Source organism: Pristiophorus japonicus, chromosome 21 (assembly GCF_044704955.1).
Source record: "Pristiophorus japonicus isolate sPriJap1 chromosome 21, sPriJap1.hap1, whole genome shotgun sequence".
NCBI lineage: Eukaryota > Metazoa > Chordata > Chondrichthyes > Pristiophoridae > Pristiophorus > Pristiophorus japonicus.
The window spans coordinates 62,318,979-62,337,051 of NC_091997.1; the positions used below are offsets into that span (position 1 = coordinate 62,318,979).

The 18,073-nt window shown below is 46.3% G+C and overlaps 1 protein-coding gene across 7 annotated transcripts in view; it reads left to right on the forward strand.

The window, feature by feature from the left end:
* Positions 1 to 18,073, forward strand: part of tjp1a (tight junction protein 1a) — a 154,726-nt gene that overhangs the window by 127,279 nt on the left and 9,374 nt on the right. For all 7 annotated transcript variants that reach the window (XM_070864870.1, XM_070864865.1, XM_070864866.1 and 4 more), the window contains 5 exons: positions 1,591 to 2,469; positions 7,321 to 7,421; positions 9,349 to 9,567; positions 13,710 to 13,879; positions 14,904 to 15,363. In XM_070864870.1, the coding sequence (XP_070720971.1) occupies positions 1,591 to 2,469; positions 7,321 to 7,421; positions 9,349 to 9,567; positions 13,710 to 13,879; positions 14,904 to 15,363 (1,829 nt within the window). The remainder of the gene's footprint in view (positions 1 to 1,590; positions 2,470 to 7,320; positions 7,422 to 9,348; positions 9,568 to 13,709; positions 13,880 to 14,903; positions 15,364 to 18,073) is intronic.

An 18,073-nucleotide genomic window follows, 5' to 3' on the forward strand; every position in this document is an offset into this window, starting at 1 on the left:
AACGACATTCTTGCTATTGAGGGAGTGCAGCGAAGGTTCACCAGACTGATTCCCGGGATGGTGGGACTGACCTATCAAGAAAGACTGGATCAACTGGGCTTGTATTCACTGGAGTTCAGAAGAATGAGAGGGGACCTCATAGAAACGTTTAAAATTCTGATGGGTTTAGACAGGTTAGATGCAGGAAGAATGTTCCCAATGTTGGGGAAGTCCAGAACTAGGGGACACAGTCTAAGGATAAGGGGTAAGCCATTTAGGGCCGAGATGAGGAGAAACTTCTTCACCCAGAGAGTGGTGAACCTGTGGAATTCTGTGGAAAACAACACAGAAAGTTGTTGAGGCCAATTCACTAAATATATTCAAAAGGGAGTTAGATGAAGTCCTTACTACTCGGGGGATCAAGGGGTATGGCGAGAAAGCAGGAATGGGGTACTGAAGTTGCATGTTCAGCCATGAACTCATTGAATGGTGGTGCAGGCTCGAAGGGCCGAATGGCCTACTCCTGCCCCTATTTTCTATGTTTCTATGTGATTGGGAGGGGAACTTGCAGGTGGCAGTGTTCCCATGCGCCTGCCGCCCTTGTCCTTCAATGGTGAAGCTCCTGGGTTTGGCATTTCATTTTCCCTTCCATGGACCTCCACTGTTCAGATAGGAAAGGGCATTGCCAGGGGCCTGATGATGACAGCAGCTGCCTCTGCATGCTCTCTGGCAGGGAGTAATGCATGTATTAAGAAGAAATTAACTTATTGCTTTAATTTGAGGCTTTTTAAAATAAAAAGGTATAATTTTGCCTGGTTGCAACAGTTTAATTCCATCTGATGTGTATTGCTGCCCTCCAAATGTAATGCACTAAATGGCTGTTTATTGGAATACTTTTGACTGCCAAGCATAACATTTTCAGTTAGCTTTTTATTTAGACATAATTGAGCAAATCAAATTAACTTTAAAGGTAAGTCACAGTTCATCCTGCCCACAAACAGGCTTATTTGCCCTATAATAACTAATAATCATTTAGAGCCTTGAAATGGCTAGTTATCAAATTGATTGATGATTTTAAGATAAACCTTTTAAACCTCACTTAACATTGCATTCCGGTCGAGAATTGTGTGTTGTTATGTTTACTCGTGTTCACACATCCGTCTATAATCTCAAATTTAGTTTCTTTAATCCTTTTTGATCACATCCACTATTTCTTTCCGCTCTCAATTCTTCTGCTTTTAGAACTTTAGTCTTTTTCTTACTCTTGTAATTCTTGGGGTTTATCTTAAAATATTCCAGTATTTATCATATTTCCTGACATAGTTAAAACATACAGTTGGAAACAAATTTGCTTTCCATCTGCAAAATTGGAAAAAAACATGCAAATATTGGAAATCAGAAATAAAATACTGGAAGTACACAGCAGATCCAAAATGACAAGTTAATATTTTGATTCTGGATCCGCAGTCAGATATTGTTTTGATGAAGGATCTGTACTTGAAATGTTGACATACTTTTGGTCTGCAGATGGTGATGGAGTTGTTGTGTACTGACAGCGGTTTCAGCTTGCCCACTGTCGCTGTGTGCTTAACGGTCCTCTTTGCTCTGTAGATGTACAAAAAGGACTCGTACAACGATGAGCTTCCAAGGCAGAATTATGATGTCAAGCAGCCAGCAGGTAACCATCCTTTACTGCGAATCGATAAAGAACGACAAATTTATGAACTGCAGCAGCATCGAGAATACGAGCATCAGCCACCTTATAGGCATGAATCACAAACGAAATACGACCAGCAGCTCTCTCCAAGTTATGGGTCTGTATCGCATTATGATGAAAACCTACCTAGTTACAATGACAAGTGGGCACATTATAATGAAAAACCCACTCACCACTACCAACCTGAACCTTATTTTCAAGACCAGCATCCACAAGATTATGAACCAAAGCATATAGAACACTACCCGGACCATGACTACCAACCACATCACGAAGAGCCACCACCTGCAGGCTATGAGAACAGATTGCCACGCTACGATAAGCCACTTAAAAGTTACAAACCTCCACAGCCACATTACAATGATCAACCCCTTCATGGCTATGACCCTCCTCCTCGATATGAACACAACCCACAAGCTTTTCACCCACCAACATCCAGGTCTCCAGAACCCCAGCAGCAGTACTTTGATTCCCAAGCCAGGACCTATGACCAGGGTACATCCCAAGGGTATAATTCCCTCCCGCGGAAATTTGAACCGGTCCATAACATGGATGCTTCCTTTCCTCCTCCTCCACCGCCTCACTCTAAAGCAGCCGAGTCTGTGCATTCAGTCAGTAAACCACTGCCACCATCACCCGCAAAGCCACATGTTGTGGACGACGTAGACCCAGCAATGAAGCCACAATCTGTGCTTACCCGAGTGAAACTCTTTGAAAGCAAGAAATCCACTTCATTGAAGAGCAAGGACCCCACTGAATTGGCGCCTGGAAGGGTGGGTAAAGTCATTGAATATAACTGTATCCAGCATGGTAAAAGTTAATTATACTCTTTACATGACACTGCTTTGTTTGGGTCTCTTGGTAAGATCGTACTCTAATCTCTTGGTATAAAACTCTGGTTAGGTTTTGCACTTTGGGAAATAATTTCTACCTTCATTTGACTTTGAATCTTTAAGGGAGAATTCCAGCAATCCATTGCTAATGTAACTGTACTTAGGCATGCAGTTTTTAAACCACATTATGGCGGGTTGCACTATTGCTAACTCTGCTTTGAAGATTTCAGACAATTAGTCATATTTCAAATTACTTATAGCTAAAACTTTTTTTTTTTCGGAAGCTCATTTTAATTTTCTTTGAATTTGTGGCTGTGTTGATTGCCCTAACCTTTTCACATCACACTATTTGCATATAAATGGGTTTCACTGTGCTTGTGTAAATGGCTTCTGGGGTTTTTTTGGTCAAGCCTGCTGGTTTGACTAAATTAATTTTGGCACTGCATTTCTGAGGAGCATGTCCTTTTGCATGTTGTAAATATTTAATTTGTGTAAAGCACTTCCATGGCCTGTACTATTGCAGAAGATGAGCTTTGTTTTTACTAGGAGTTATTTTTTTCAAGTGTGGTATAAAATTGTACAGAAAGCCCTCTGCTGGATTTTGAAATAAAAACAAAAGTGCTGGAAATACCCAGCAGATGTGCAGTATCTGAGCGAACAAATGGATAACTGCGCTGGGCCCACCTGGGATGTTAGTCGTTGTATACTTCAAAACTGACACATCTGTGTACTTTCAACATTTTTTGTTTGCTTTGTATTAAATTGCAAATTCACAAGTCTGTTGACTAAAACATTTTAAAATAAATTTAATTCATGTTACAAATAGCCAAACAGTCAAATAATTTTGACATTTGATTACATAGGATATACGACACAGAAACAGGCCATTCGGCCCAACCAGTCCAGTCCACTCTAGCTGCCTCCTGTCTTTCCTCATCTAACCCTATCAGCATAACCCTCTGTTCCCTTCTCCCTCATATGCTTACCTAATAGTCCCTTAAATGCATCTATGCTATTTGCTTCAACCACTTCGCTCCCCATAACCCTTTACTCCCTTATTGTTCAAAAACCTGTCTATCTCTGCCTTAAATATATTCAAAGACCCAGCCTCCACAGCTCTCTGGGGCAGAGAATTCCACAGACTTACAACTCAGAGAAGAAATTCCTCCTCATCTCAGTTTTAAATGGGCAGGCCCTTATTCTGAGACTATGTCCCCTAGTTTTAGTTTCCCCCATGAGTGGAAATAGACTCTCTGCATCCATCTTGTCCAGCCCCCTCATTATCTTATGTTTCGATAAGATCACCTCTCATTCTTCTGAACGCCAATGAGTATAGACTCAACCTATCTTTATAAGTCAACCCCCTCATCTCCAGAGAAGGTTCACTAGGTTGATTCCGAACAGTCTCCAATGCAAGTATATCCTTTCTTAAATACAGAGACCAAAACTGTACACTGTACTCTAGGTGTGGCCTCACCAATACCCTGTACAGTTGTAACAGGACATCTCTGCTTTTATACTTTACTCCCTTGCACTAAAGGCCAACATTCCATTTGCCTTCCTGATTACTTGCTGTACCTGTATACTAACGTTTGTGTTTCATGCACAAGGACCCTCCCAGGTCCCTTTGTACTGCAGCACTTTGCAATTTTTCTCCATTTAAATTATAATCTGCTTTTCTATTTTTTCTGCCAAAGTGGATAACCTCACATTTTCCTACATTATACTCCATCTGCCAAATTTGTTTTCCCACCCATCTTTGTGTCAATTTGTTTTCCCACCCATCTTTGTGTCATTAGCAAACTTGGTTACATTACACTCGGTCCCTTCAAAAGAACATAAAAAATAAGAACAGGAGTAGGCCATACAGCCCCTCGAGCCTGCTCCACCATTCAATAAGATTATTGCTGATCTGATCATGGACTCGGCTCCACTTCTCTGCCGACTCCCCATAACCCCTTATTCCCTTATTGTTTAAGAAACTGTCTCTTTCTGTCTTAAGTTTATTCAATGTCCCAGCATCCACAGCTCTCTGAGGCAGTGAATTCCACAGATTTACAACCCTCTGAGAGAAGACATTTCTCCTCATCTCTGTTTTAAATGGGCGCCCCCTTATTCTAAGATCATGCCCTCTAGTTCTAGTCTCCCCCATCAGTGGAAACCTACTCTCTGCATCCACCTTGTCAAGCCACCTCATGATCTTATACATTTTGATAAGATCACCTCTCATTCTTCTGAATTCCAATGAGTAGAGGCCCAACCTACTCAACCTATCCTTATAAGTCAACCCCCTCATCCCCGGAATCAACCAAGTGAACCTTCTCTGAACTGCCTCCAAAGCAAGTATATCCTTTCGTAAATATGGAAACCAAAACTGCACGCAGTATTCCAGGTGTGGCCTCACCAATACCTTGTATAGCTGTGGTAAGACTTCCCTGCTTTTTTATACTCCATCCCCTTTGCAATAAAAGCCAAGTGCAATTCCTGATCACTTGCTGTACCTGCATAATATCCTTTTGTGTTTCATGCACAAGTACCCCCAGGTCCCGCTGTACTGCAGCACTTTGCAATCTTTCTCCATTTAGATAATAACTTCTTCTGATTTTTTTTTCTGCCAAAGTGCATGACCTCACATTTTCGAACATTATACTCCATCTGCCAAATTTTTGCCCACTCACTTGGCCTGTCTATATCCTTTTGCAGATTTTTTGTGTCCTCCCCACACATTGCTTTTCCTACCATCTTTGTATCGTCAGCAAACTTGGCTACTTTACACTCAGTCCCTTCATCCAAGTCATTAATATAGATTGTAAATAGTTGCGGCCCCAGCACTGATCCCTGCGGAACCCCACTAGTCACTGTTTGCCAACCAGAAAATGACCCATTTATCCTGACTCACTGTTTTCTGTTAATTAACCAATCCTAAATCCATGCTAATATATTACCCCCAACCCCGTGAACTTTTATCTTGTGCAGTAACCTTTTATAAGGCACCTTATCGAATGCCTTCTGGAAATCCAAATACACCACATCCACTGGTTCCCCCTTATCCACCCTGTCTGCTCGTTATATCCTTGAAGAACTCCAGCAAATTTGTCAAACATAATTTCCCTTGCATAAAACCATGCTGACTCTGCTTGATTGAATTTTGCTTTTCCAAATGTCCTACTGCTTCCTTAATAATGGACCCCAGCATTTTCCTAACGTCAGATGTTAGGCTAACTGGTCTATAGTTTCCTGCTTTCTGTCTGCTTCCTTTTATAAACAGGGGCGTTACATTTGCGGTTTTCCAATCCGCTGGGATCTCCACAGAATCCAGGGAATTTTGGTAGATTACAACCAATGCATCCACTATTTCTGCAGCCAGTTCTTTAAGCACCCTCGGCTGCAAGCCATTGGGCCAGGGGACTGGTCCACTTTTAATCCCATTATTTTACTGAGTACTACTACTTTAGTGATGGTGATTGTATTAAGTTCCTCCCTCCCTATAGGCCTTGATTATCCACTATTGTGATGTTTTTAATATCTTCATACAAAATATTTGTTCAAAGTCTCTTCTGTTTCCGTGTTGCCCATTATTAATTCCCCAGTCTCATTCTCTAGGGGACCAGCATTTACTTTAGCCACTCTTTTCGTTTTTATGTACCTGTAGAAACTCTTACTATCTGTTTTTATATTTCGTGCTAGTTTACTTTCATAATCTATTATGTGGTACCTTATCGAAGGCTTTTTGAAAATCTAGATAAATTACATTTACTACATTATCCTCTTCTCTCTGTTATCTCTTCAAAAAATTCAATTAGCTTGGTCAAGCTACCTTTGAAATCCATGCTGACAATTTATTATATTTTTCATTTCCAGTTGTTTTATTTTCTCCTTTCGTAGGGATTCCATTTTTTTCCTGCCACCGATGTTAAGCTGACCGACATATAGTTCCCTGGACATGTTCTATCCCTTCTTAAATATGGGTATTACGTTAGCTATCCACCAGTCCTCTGGCACTACACCTTTTTCTAAAGAATTACTAAATACATGAATAAAGCCTCTATTTGTTCCCTAGATTTTTAAATAATGCGCGGATGTAATCCATCCAGACCAGGGGTTTTATCCTGCGTTTCATTAGTTTATTTAGTATATCCTCTTGTTTTATTACTCATTACTAATCTCATCATTCGGTGTCATCTCCACCTGTTCTATCTCCCTGGTAAATACTGAAGCAAAGTCATTATTTAATATCTCTACCATCTCAATTTTATTCAATGCACATCCTGACTGAAAACCTGTCCGGTTGTGCAATTTTAGAACTGTATTCCCAGTGATACTGTTAGTACACATTAAAAAATCCACACACAGGCATCTTCCACCCTTCAGTATGTAGTTTAGGACCTGGAACTTTAGGTCCTTCATTGGAACATCTGTGAACACCTTTTTTAGCGTGGAAGCAAGTCATCCTCGCTTCGAGGGACTGCCTATGATGATGATGATGCTGTTAGATCCATTGACTTCCATGTAGATATCCATCTCTGGTAATAATTAAATACGATCATGTACCTTATTTCATGCTTTCATTTAATAAAATCACAATTGTTGCTGTAGAATTATGTAATTGCTGCAGTTGTCTGTGTAAGTTACATTTCTGTTGTATTTGTGGAGTAGTTAATAATTGGTACCTACTGTAACAGCTAAATATCTGCCATTTTGAATAAGTTGCCCGACTTTGGGGGCAGCAAATGAAATGTTACTTCTGTTTTTATACAGATGCTTAGAGTTTGATCTATTTTCTTATTTCAGCCTCCTGAAGTAGCTCCTAAGCCTGCGTTAGTTCCAGTCACTGCTTCCAAGCCAGTCATTCAGCCAACACCAGAGCTGGAGAAGCCCTCCCAATTATACAGGTACAGTTGCATTCCGCATCTGGTTGGTGAAGTTACCTTGCTGCATCATGTTGAAAGGACAAGAATTGTCGGCTGCTCATACTGCAGTTGAAGTCTCGATGCAATGCTTTTTCCTCATAGTCCTCCTGCTTTTATTTCCGGATGCTCTTGCCACTGATCCTTTCTGTCCCTGCAACTAAGATGGTGGGATAATTTGGTCTAAATGAAATGGGAAAAACTAAGAGCTCTGAGGCTCTATGCATGGTGTAGTGCTGCATAATACTGAGCAGAAAGTCCCAAATGTAATCCCAGTTAGCAGGTTAACTGCCTTCAGCCAGGGTCCTGCTGATCACTGTCCAGTGACAGCTACAGGAAAATGCGTGTGTCTGGATACTTGATGACCACAGGATTGGAATCGGCTGCGATTTGCACCCACTCCACATTTGCAGCAGCCTGTTGACTGCTGTTGTCTAGGTTCACGTGAATTACAGCCACTGGGTGAGATATCATGTGTGTCGGTCCTCGGGAACCATACCCCTCGAAAGATTCAGAAGCAAAAGGGGAAATGAGCGAGTATTGTAATTGAAGTGGCTCGAGATAGAGATGGTTCTCTCGTACCTGAAGCCGTAAAATGTTCCAACACACAAACGGCCCACTTGCCCATCAGTCTGTGCTCACTAGAAGCCAATCTAATCCCAATCTCCCACTTTCTCACCATACCCTTTAATAATCCCCTCTTGCACAAATTGTCTAATTCTCCTTTAAAAGAATTTATGGCTACGCATTAAATTTAGTGCAAATAGTTTTTGACCGTGAATTGCACATTCTATTCCCCAGTTTGTTGAGAAATGGTTTTGAATGTTCCCATCAATTCTTATGATTACCTTTTTAAATTTGTGCCTCTGATTGCCATCTCACTGAGCAGTGGAAACAATCTATTGCTATTCATCTGATCAGAACCCTTCATAATCTTCAAGACCTTTATTAACCTTCTCTGCTCCAGTTTCAAGTTTCTCTTCATAACTATAACTCCTCATCCCTGCTACTACCCAGTGAATCTACATTGCCCCTTTCCCATTCCTTTTATATCCTTCCTATTGTGGGGTTCCCCAAAACTCCAACCTGACTATAGTCTGAGGTTTAACATTGCCACCTCCTTTGTGTATTGTGTGTCTCTAGATAAAAAGCCAAAGATTTTGTTTGCCTTTTCATGCCCTTATTTACTTGTGCTGCCCTCTGTAATAGCCTGTATACCTGCACAGTAATGTCCCTCTACTCCGATTGTTAGCTGTAAAATATCTGAAGTCTTGCGTATGGTGCGCCTTCCTGTAAGTATCACCCCCACTTCTAATGATTTCATGTCACGCATTGTTGATGCCCCTTGGTTATAAAGGAGCAACAACATGGAGATCTGTTTACGTCTCAAATGAAACTGTAAATGGACCGCTGCTTGTTAAAGTGGCTGGTTTGAGCATTATTGTGTGTGTAAGTATATCCATCCCATAATAACTATCAGCCAAGGTTTGTTAAGGAACGTACTTGCTGGAAATGCAGTGAGGGATGTTGACAGAATGTGGAAGTCTTGTTTCAAATACCTAACGCAAGCACACAATTGAAGCCATTATTTCCACGTAATGGCAGCGCAATTTCCTGTGGAGAATATTAACTAGAATTCAAATAATGCACTGAATGAAATGTTTAACAATATTCTTTGTGCTCTCGGACTTTCTCTCTCTCAGGCTAATTGTTTTTGTTCAGATAAAAGCTCACTCTTCTGTAGCTACAGAGAATTTCTTGTGGGATTGGTCACAACACAGCCTAACTGAGGCTGTACTTATAAATGTGAATAGAAATTATGTTTTTTTTTTTACGATAAACTTGTTCAGTGATGCAATTTTCTGACAAGCTGTAATGTATTCTTTCAATAATTGAATTTCTTTACCTGCAGGGGCCCTGAACCTCCGATAAAACTTCCAGAAGAAGCTCCACGAATAAACCACTACAGCGCAGACGAGGATGAGGAAGATTATCGGAAGCAGCTGTCATATTTTGGCCGCAGAAGTTTGGATCAGAAGCCTGTAACTCAGCTCCCTGCCAGCAGCTTTCCTGAACCTGCTAAACCATCAGAGCCTGTACTTCAGTCCAATTACTCTGGATACCTGCCCAGGTGAGCACTCGCTGGACAAGCAACGGTTCAGGTTGTTGCAGGATGAAACTACCGGATTGTCGTAAAACCCATCTGGTTCACTAATGTCCTTTTAGGGAAGGAAATCTGCCGTCCTTACCCGGTCTGGCCTATATGTGACTCCAGACCCACAGCAATGTGGTTGACTCTTGACTGCCCTCTGAAATGTGCATAGCAAGCCACGGGTTGTATTCAAGAAGGCAGCTCACTGCCACCTTATGGAGAGCAATTCAAGATGGCAATAAATGTTGGCCTTGCCCGTGAAGTCCGTATCCCGTGAATACATTTTTAAAAATGCTGAGATTCACATTTGCAATAACTGCAGTTACAGTCAGAATGTTTCTTCCCCCTCATGGAGAGACAGATTAAGGACTTATTCAATTCTATGCCCTCGTTTGTATTTTGTGGAATTGTGTGCAGGTAGAAAAATCCTGGCTGTCCTTTTTAAAAACTTTAAAAGGAGGATTTATTTTGGTCCTGTATACATTATTGCTGGGTTAGTTCTGTCCCCCAGTGCCCTCTAGCTGTAAATGTACAGTAGTCATGAAAATTCCTTCACTGCCTGGCACTTCATTGCTGCCTGAGCTGTGCTTGAACTCAGCTGTACAGAAATTATAATGGAAATCATGACCTCGGATCTTTGAAAGGAGAATTTAGAAGCCGTCAATCTGGACTGAAAAATGTGCTGCTTGTAGATATTGCATGGATGACGGCTGGGAATTGGCCACTTGTTCAACAGGATTTGGGGCTGGAGCTTCAGAACAAAACCTCAGCATCATTCCAGCAAATTCAGCAAGCCTCCAGCCGCATGCGATGATTCTCTCTCTGCGGGGGAGGGAAGGAGGGAGCTGGGCACCACGAGGGTTAGGGAGTGGGGACTGTGGGGGTTTAGGGAGTGGGGACTGTGGGGGTTTAGGGAGTGGGGACTGTGGGGGGTTAGGGAGTGGGGACTGTGGGGGGGTTAGGGAGTGGGGACTGTGGGGGGTTAGGGAGTGGGGACTGTGGGGGGTTAGGGAGTGGGGAGTGTGGGGGGGGTTAGGGAGTGGGGAGTGTGGGGGGGTTAGGGTGTGGGGGGGTTAGGGAGTGGGGAGTGTGGGGGGTTAGGGAGTGGGGAGTGTGGGGGGGTTAGGGAGTGGGGAGTGTGGGGGGTTAGGGAGTGGGGAGTGTGGGGGGTTAGGGAGTGGGGAGTGTGGGGGGTTAGGGAGTGGGGAGTGTGGGGGGTTGGGGAGTGGGGAGTGTGGGGGGTTGGGGAGTGGGGAGTGTGGGGGGTTAGGGAGTGGGGAGTGTGGGGGGTTGGGGAGTGTGGGGGGTTGGGGAGTGTGGGGGGTTGGGGAGTGTGGGGGGTTGGGGAGTGTGGGGGGTTGGGGAGTGTGGGGGGTTGGGGAGTGTGGGGGGTTGGGGAGTGTGGGGGGTTGGGGAGTGTGGGGGGTTGGGGAGTGTGGGGGGGTTGGGGAGTGTGGGGGGGTTGGGGAGTGTGGGGGGGTTGGGGAGTGTGGGGGGGTTGGGGAGTGTGGGGGGGTTGGGGAGTGTGGGGGGGTTGGGGAGTGTGGGGGGGTTGGGGAGTGTGGGGGGGTTGGGGAGTGTGGGGGGGTTGGGGAGTGTGGGGGGGTTGGGGAGTGTGGGGGGGTTGGGGAGTGTGGGGGGGTTGGGGAGTGTGGGGGGGTTGGGGAGTGTGGGGGGGTTGGGGAGTGTGGGGGGGTTGGGGAGTGTGGGGGGGTTGGGGAGTGTGGGGGGGTTGGGGAGTGTGGGGGGGTTGGGGAGTGTGGGGGGGTTGGGGAGTGTGGGGGGGTTGGGGAGTGTGGGGGGGTTGGGGAGTGTGGGGGGGTTGGGGAGTGTGGGGGGGTTGGGGAGTGTGGGGGGGTTGGGGAGTGTGGGGGGGTTGGGGAGTGTGGGGGGGTTGGGGAGTGTGGGGGGGTTGGGGAGTGTGGGGGGGTTGGGGAGTGTGGGGGGGTTGGGGAGTGTGGGGGGGTTGGGGAGTGTGGGGGGGTTGGGGAGTGTGGGGGGGTTGGGGGGCGCGGGGGGTTGGGGGGCGCGGGGGGTTGGGGGGCGCGGGGGGTTGGGGAGCGCGGGGGGTTGGGGAGCGCGGGGGAGCGGGGAGCGGGGAGGAGCGCGGGGGAGCGGGGAGCGCGGGGGAGCGGGGAGCGCGGGGGGTTGGGGAGCGGGGAGCGTGGGGGGGTTAGGGAGTGTGGGGGGTTAGGGTGCGGGGGGTTAGGGAGCGGGGGGTTAGGGAGCGGGGAGTGCGGGGGGTTAGGGAGCGGGGAGTGCGGGGAGCGCGGGGAGCGGGGAGTGCGGGGGGTTGGGGAGTGCGGGGGGTTGGGGAGCGGGGAGTGCGGGGGGTTGGAGTGCGGGGGGTTGGGGAGCGGGGAGTGCGGGGGGTTGGGGAGCGGGGGGTTGGGGAGCGGGGAGTGTGGGGGGGTTAGGGAGTGTGGGGGGTTAGGGAGCGGGGAGTGCGGGGGGTTAGGGAGCGGGGAGTGCGGGGGGTTGGGGAGCGGGGAGTGTGGGGGGTTGGGGAGCGGGGAGTGTGGGGGGGTTAGGGAGTGTGGGGGGTTAGGGAGCGGGGAGTGCGGGGGGTTAGGGAGCGGGGAGTGCGGGGGGTTAGGGAGCGGGGAGTGTGGGGGTTGGGACGGTGGGGGAGACAGCACCGGCTCTCCTTTCTCCTAACCTGGCCAGTCTTATATCAGTTCCAAAAAAAATCAATATAGCTGATGTTAAATTGGTCTAGACTTGGATTAAAAATAATACCGTGACAGTTTTATTTATAGAAGCTTTTTCTCAGCCCACAGCAAAAGGGTCAAATAGATTTTTCCAGAATTACTGAACTGACCATTTACATTAAATGCCTTTAATTTGAGAGCTGTAATATGGATTTTATTTTCAAAGGAAAGGGTTCCAACATGCTGATTGACACTAGTGGTGAGGAGTGGGCCTACAGTGGATTCTGTGCTCAGTGGGGGAGACTGGGGGTAGATCAGTGCAGACCACTGTGTACACCACCGAGCATCTACTGTCAGCACAGCACTGGGGAAGGGTTGAACACAGCTATAAAGGAGTAACATCGAATTGCAACTGTGCTGGAGCAGGCAAGTTCATGATGAGAATGAAGTGAAATTAAACCTGTGGTGTCCTCTATTAAAACATATTCACTCAATGGAAAGCATGTTTAAGAAGATCTTAATCATAAATATCGCTGGTCAGAAGAGAATATCCTGTCCCAGATGCTGTCCCACTGATCAGATGACATTAGTAGTTTTGATTCAAATACCTTGGTGTGCTGTGCTTTGAATTAGCAATTTTCCTCGAGTGCTGCTGCTGATTCTCAGGCAGTGTGTGGCCCAGGTTAGTTTTAATGACATGCAATGCTGCAGTTTGATGATCAAAACTGTGAGTATTATTTTTTGCTTTTCTTTCCTTGTTTGTATTTGAACCGTTGCCTAGACGTCATGCCTCATGCTCAGTTGTTGGCTTGCTCACTAGCTGTGAAAGCGTGAGAAGGAACCTGAAGTGGTAAGGTTCACTGGCATCCCTGTGAGTTTGGTTTGTGTGAATTGAACTCTGCTGGGATCTCTTTGCATTTTGAGGGGAAATGGATGAAACTCCAAATGAACAACAAGTCAACTCTGAAACTTTTGAAGGTTGTTTATCCTGTGTGTACAAGTTAGCAATTGAGTCGGTTTCAAATCAGCTCCGTTTGCCAAAAGACTGGTCCAGTACGATTGATTTGTAAAATTCTATTTTTAGAAATAAATTTTAATGAACAGCCCAGACTACATCAGTTCTCCTGCTGTGCTTTAAGTGTGCTGTGATATCCTCACTAACAGTCGAATCTTACCAGACAAGGAACAATGCATGGGAAATTATCATCTTCACATTGTTCCTGATCAGTTCTTGCATTGTTTTCAAATGTTCTGTTATTTAATGAGTATGTGCTAGAGGCAGTCGGGTTTGTGCTGGAATCATGAGTGAGCTTTCAGTTGCATGTTGACTGAACTGCACCATGTTGCTGGGTTTGGGAATTAGCATGTTTGTGATGGTGACACACAAGTTATTTTTATTGTTTCTGTTTGTAGTTATAAAGAAGTAAACGTGGAAATGTACTTGGCTAAGAATGGTGATATTGTTTACAGGAGTACACCGACAGACTTTGACCATGTGGTCAAACCCAGCATCGCGGAGAAGAGATATGACGCAACATCCCAACTGTCCGGCCCTCAGTCACGTTATGGGCCGCCTCATCAGCCTAGTTTGAACTCCTCAGTGTCCCTGCCAGTGCACCCCAAACTGTCTCCGTCTGAAGGTATTGCTGTTTCTCTCCGCCTTTGGTTTGAATGCGTTGGGTCTGTGCTTTGAGTTACCAATACAGGAAATAACTGCCTGTCCGATGGTGAGTGAGTTCAGCTTACAGCCTTTGAAACATGGCACACATCTGCAGAATTCAGTACATCCAACATTAAAACGCAGAGTTGCCACGTGCAAGCCCACCAGTCGTTCTTCTGTTTCTGTATCATTGCATGAAAGGGTTTGCTTTTAAAATGCACAGTAAAGAAAGAAAGAACTTGCATTTATAAGGTGCCTTATCAGTCCCAGGGGTGTCCTAAAGTGTTTCACAGCCAATGAAGATGAAGTGTATAGGCAAGTTCAGCAGCCCCTTTGCACTTAGCAAGATCCCACAATCAACAATGAGACATATGACCAGTTAATCTGCTTGTGATAGTTGAGGGATAAATATTGGCCAGGACATCGGGGAGATTTCTTTGGCTGCTCTTTGAATAGTGCTGTGGGATTATTTTACATCCACCTGATCGGGCATCGGTTTAATGTTTCCTAGAAAGACGGCACCTCCGACAGTGCAGCACTCCCTCAGCACTGCACTGGAATGTCAGCTTGGATTATGGGCTCAGTTCCTGGAGTGGGGCTTGAACCCACGACCTTCTGACTCTGGTGCGAGTGTTACCTGCTGAGCCACTGTGGCTTTGTATTGGGGTACTTCCCCTTAGTTGGGCTACAATTTGCTCCAGCAGGAAGTGCCTGTGTCTGGACCCCGGGTGAAGTGAGGCTAATGGTTGGAACAGCTTGTGGACAATTGCTGTTCACGGCCACATTGGTGAGCTGCTTGAAAGGCTTGCACTGTACCCCGGAGAGATAGTCTGACGTGCCTGACCGAATCTCGGAGAGTCTCTGACCCCCCCCCCCCCGGATAGAGAGTCGGCACAGACATGATTGGCCGAATGCTTCCCTTCTGTGCTGTATCATTCTATGATTCTTTATGAACTTAGGAGGTTAACTAAATCCTTACTGTGCTTTTTTTTCCTCCTTTCCAGTGAGCTCAATGCCACGGGATATTCCCAGCATCCTACAATCGAAGCCGGAACTCCCTCCTCAAAGCAAACCGCAGGCTTTCAGGCCCACTGGTCGAGATGAAACTGTTCATTCCAATTTTTATCCCCAGAAAAATTTCCCAGTTTCTGAACGAGCCCCTGTGAATGGAATGGAGCAGCCCCAGAAGCAAGCAGCCACGGCGTACAACCGCTTCACCCCAAAGCCATACACCAGTGCCGCACGGCCTTTTGAGCGCAAGTTTGAGAGTCCAAAATTTGATCACAACCTCCTGCCGAGTGAACCTCAGACACAACCCAAACCAGAGCCACTGCCAAAAGCACACAGCTCTCCCCAGCCTCCGGACTTCGATAGTGGCACTGACACATTCCCCAGGCCGTCTGACCACCGGCCTAAATATCAGGCAAACAACATCCACGCCATACCGAAAGCCATTCCTGTGAGGTAAGAGCCTGCAGCAGCATTTGTGTCAAGGGTGTGGACCATCTTGGTTTGAAACTATTTTAATGTATTTTTTAGTGAGGCATCGCATTACAGTGCCCATGTCGGTGTCTCGGATCAGTTTACATGCAACACCTGAGCTTACGCACTCCAGTAACCTGGAATGTTGGAAAAGCAGTAAATAAATACTGCAGGAAATGCTGACAGAAAGCACCTCTAGCTTTTCTCCAACTATCTACCACTTACTGGTATGGAAAATAAAATTGGGTTTTAATTTTAGTGTGCTGGCATTTGTCTTGTATATCAAGTAAAAAGTGTAAAAGAACAAAGGGTATTTCAGGCAGAAACCTTTCCTATGATGTTACAGAATGGCATTTAATAAGGAACAGAATGAAGAGAAAGGGCTCGGAAGCACGCAGGCACAGATGCTGGGGGGGAGTGTGATGTGCTGGGGGAGTTTACAGGTCATTTTGTGTGTGCCGTGGCGCTGTGCGTTTCCCATCGCCTTCCCTTTGTTCTGTTCCTTTTTACCTGCTGTCAGTCTGAGATATTCTCCAGTTCTGATGAAGGATCCACACAACCGAAATAGTAACTTCATCTCTCCACAGGTGCCTGAGTGTGCATTTTGTTTTTGTTTCAGATTTCCAGCATCTGCAGTTCCTATATTTTCTATATTATTTGATCCTGGGATGTGGGTGTCGCTGGCAAGGCCGGCATTTATTGCCCATCCCAAATTGCCCTCGAGAAGGTGGTGGTGAGCTGCCTTTTAAACTGCTGCAGTCCGTGTGGTGAAGGTGCTCCCACAGTGCTGTTAGGGAGGGAGTTCCAGGATTTTGACCCAGCGACGATGAAGAAACAGCCGATATATTTCCAAGTCAGGATGGTATGTCACTTGGAGCGTAACTTGCAGATGATGTTCCCATGCACCTGTTGCCCTTGTCCTCCTAGGTGGTAGAGGTCGTGGGTTTGGGAGGTGCTTCCGAAGAAGCCTTGGCGAGTAGCTGCAGTGTGTCTTGTAGATGGTACACACTGCAGCCACAGTACGAGTGTGGTGGAGGGAGTGAATGTTGAAGGTGGTAGATGGGGTGCCGATCAAGCGGGCTGCTTTGTCCTGTATGGTGTCGAGCTTCTTGAGTGTTGTTGGAGCTGCACTCATCCAGGCGAGTGGAGTGTATTCCATCACACTCCTGACTTGTGCCTTGTAGATGGTGGAAAGGCTTTGGGGAGTCAGGAGGTGAGACACTCGTCACAGAATACCCAGCCTCTGACCTGCTCTTGTCGCCACAGTATTTATGTGGCTGGTCCAGTTAAGTTTCTGGTCAATGTTGACCCCCAGGATGTTGATGGTGGGGGATTTGGCGATGGTAATGTTGCTGAATGTCAAGGGGAGGTGGTTAGACTCTCGCTTGTTGGAGATGGTCATTGCCTGGCACTTGTGTGGTGCGAATGTTACTTGCCACTTAACAGCCCAAGCCTGAATGTTGTCCAGGTCTTGCTGCAGGCAGGCATGGACTGCTCCATTATCGGAGGAGTTGTGAATGGAACTGAACACTGCAGTCATCAGCGAACATCCCCACTTCTGACCTTATGGTGGAGGGAAGTTCATTGATGAAGCAGCTGACAATGGTTGGGCCGAGGACACTGCCCTGAGGAACTCCTGCAGCCGTATCCTGGGGCTGTGAGGAATGGCTTCCAATCACCACAACCATCTTCCTTTGTGCTAGGTATGCCTCCAGCCAGTGGAGAGTCTTTCCCCTGAGTTCCATTGACTTCAATTTTACTCCTTGATGCCACACTCGGTCAAATGCTGCCTTGATGTCAAGGGCAGTCACTCTCACCTCGCCTCTGGAATTCAGCTCTTTTATCCACGTTTGTACCAAGGCTGTACTGAGGTCTGGAGCTGGTCCTGGCAGAACCCAAACTGGGCATTGGTGAGCAGGTTGTTGAGTAAGTGCTACTTGATAGCACTGTCGATGACACCCTCCATCACTTTGCTGCTGATTGAGAGTAGACTGATGGGGCGGTAATTGGCCGGATTGGATTTGTCCTTTTTGTGGACAGGACATACCTGGGCAGTTTTCCACATTGTGGGTAGATGCCAGTGTTGTAGCTGTACTGGAACAGCTTGGCTAGAGGCGCGGCTAGTTCTGGAGCACAAGTCAGCACGACAGCCGGGATGTTGTCCGGTCCATAGCCTTTGCTGTATCCAGTTCGCTCAGCCGTTTCATGATATCACATGGAGTGATCAAATTGGCTGAAGACTGGCTTCTGTGATGGGGACCTCAGGAGGAGGCCGCTATGGATCATCCACTCTGCACTTCTGGCTGAAGATGGTTGCAAACTCTTTAGCCGTGTATTTTGCACTCGTGCTGGGTTGCATAATCATTGAGGATGGGGATATTCATGGTGCCTCCTCCTCCCATTAGTTGTTTAATGGTCCACCACCATTCACTGCTGGATGTGGCAGCACTGCAGAGCTTTGATCTGATCCGTTGATTGTGGATCACATGGCTCAGTCTATGGCATGCTGCTTCCACTGTTGGCATGCATGTAGTCCTTTGTTACTGATTCCCAGATTGGCACCTCATTTTTAGGCTTCCTCCTGCCTTTCTCTGCACTCATTGAATCAGGGTTGGTCCCGTGGCTTGATGGTAATGGTAGATTGAGGGATATGCCGGGCCATGAGATCTCAGATTGTGGTGGAATACAATTC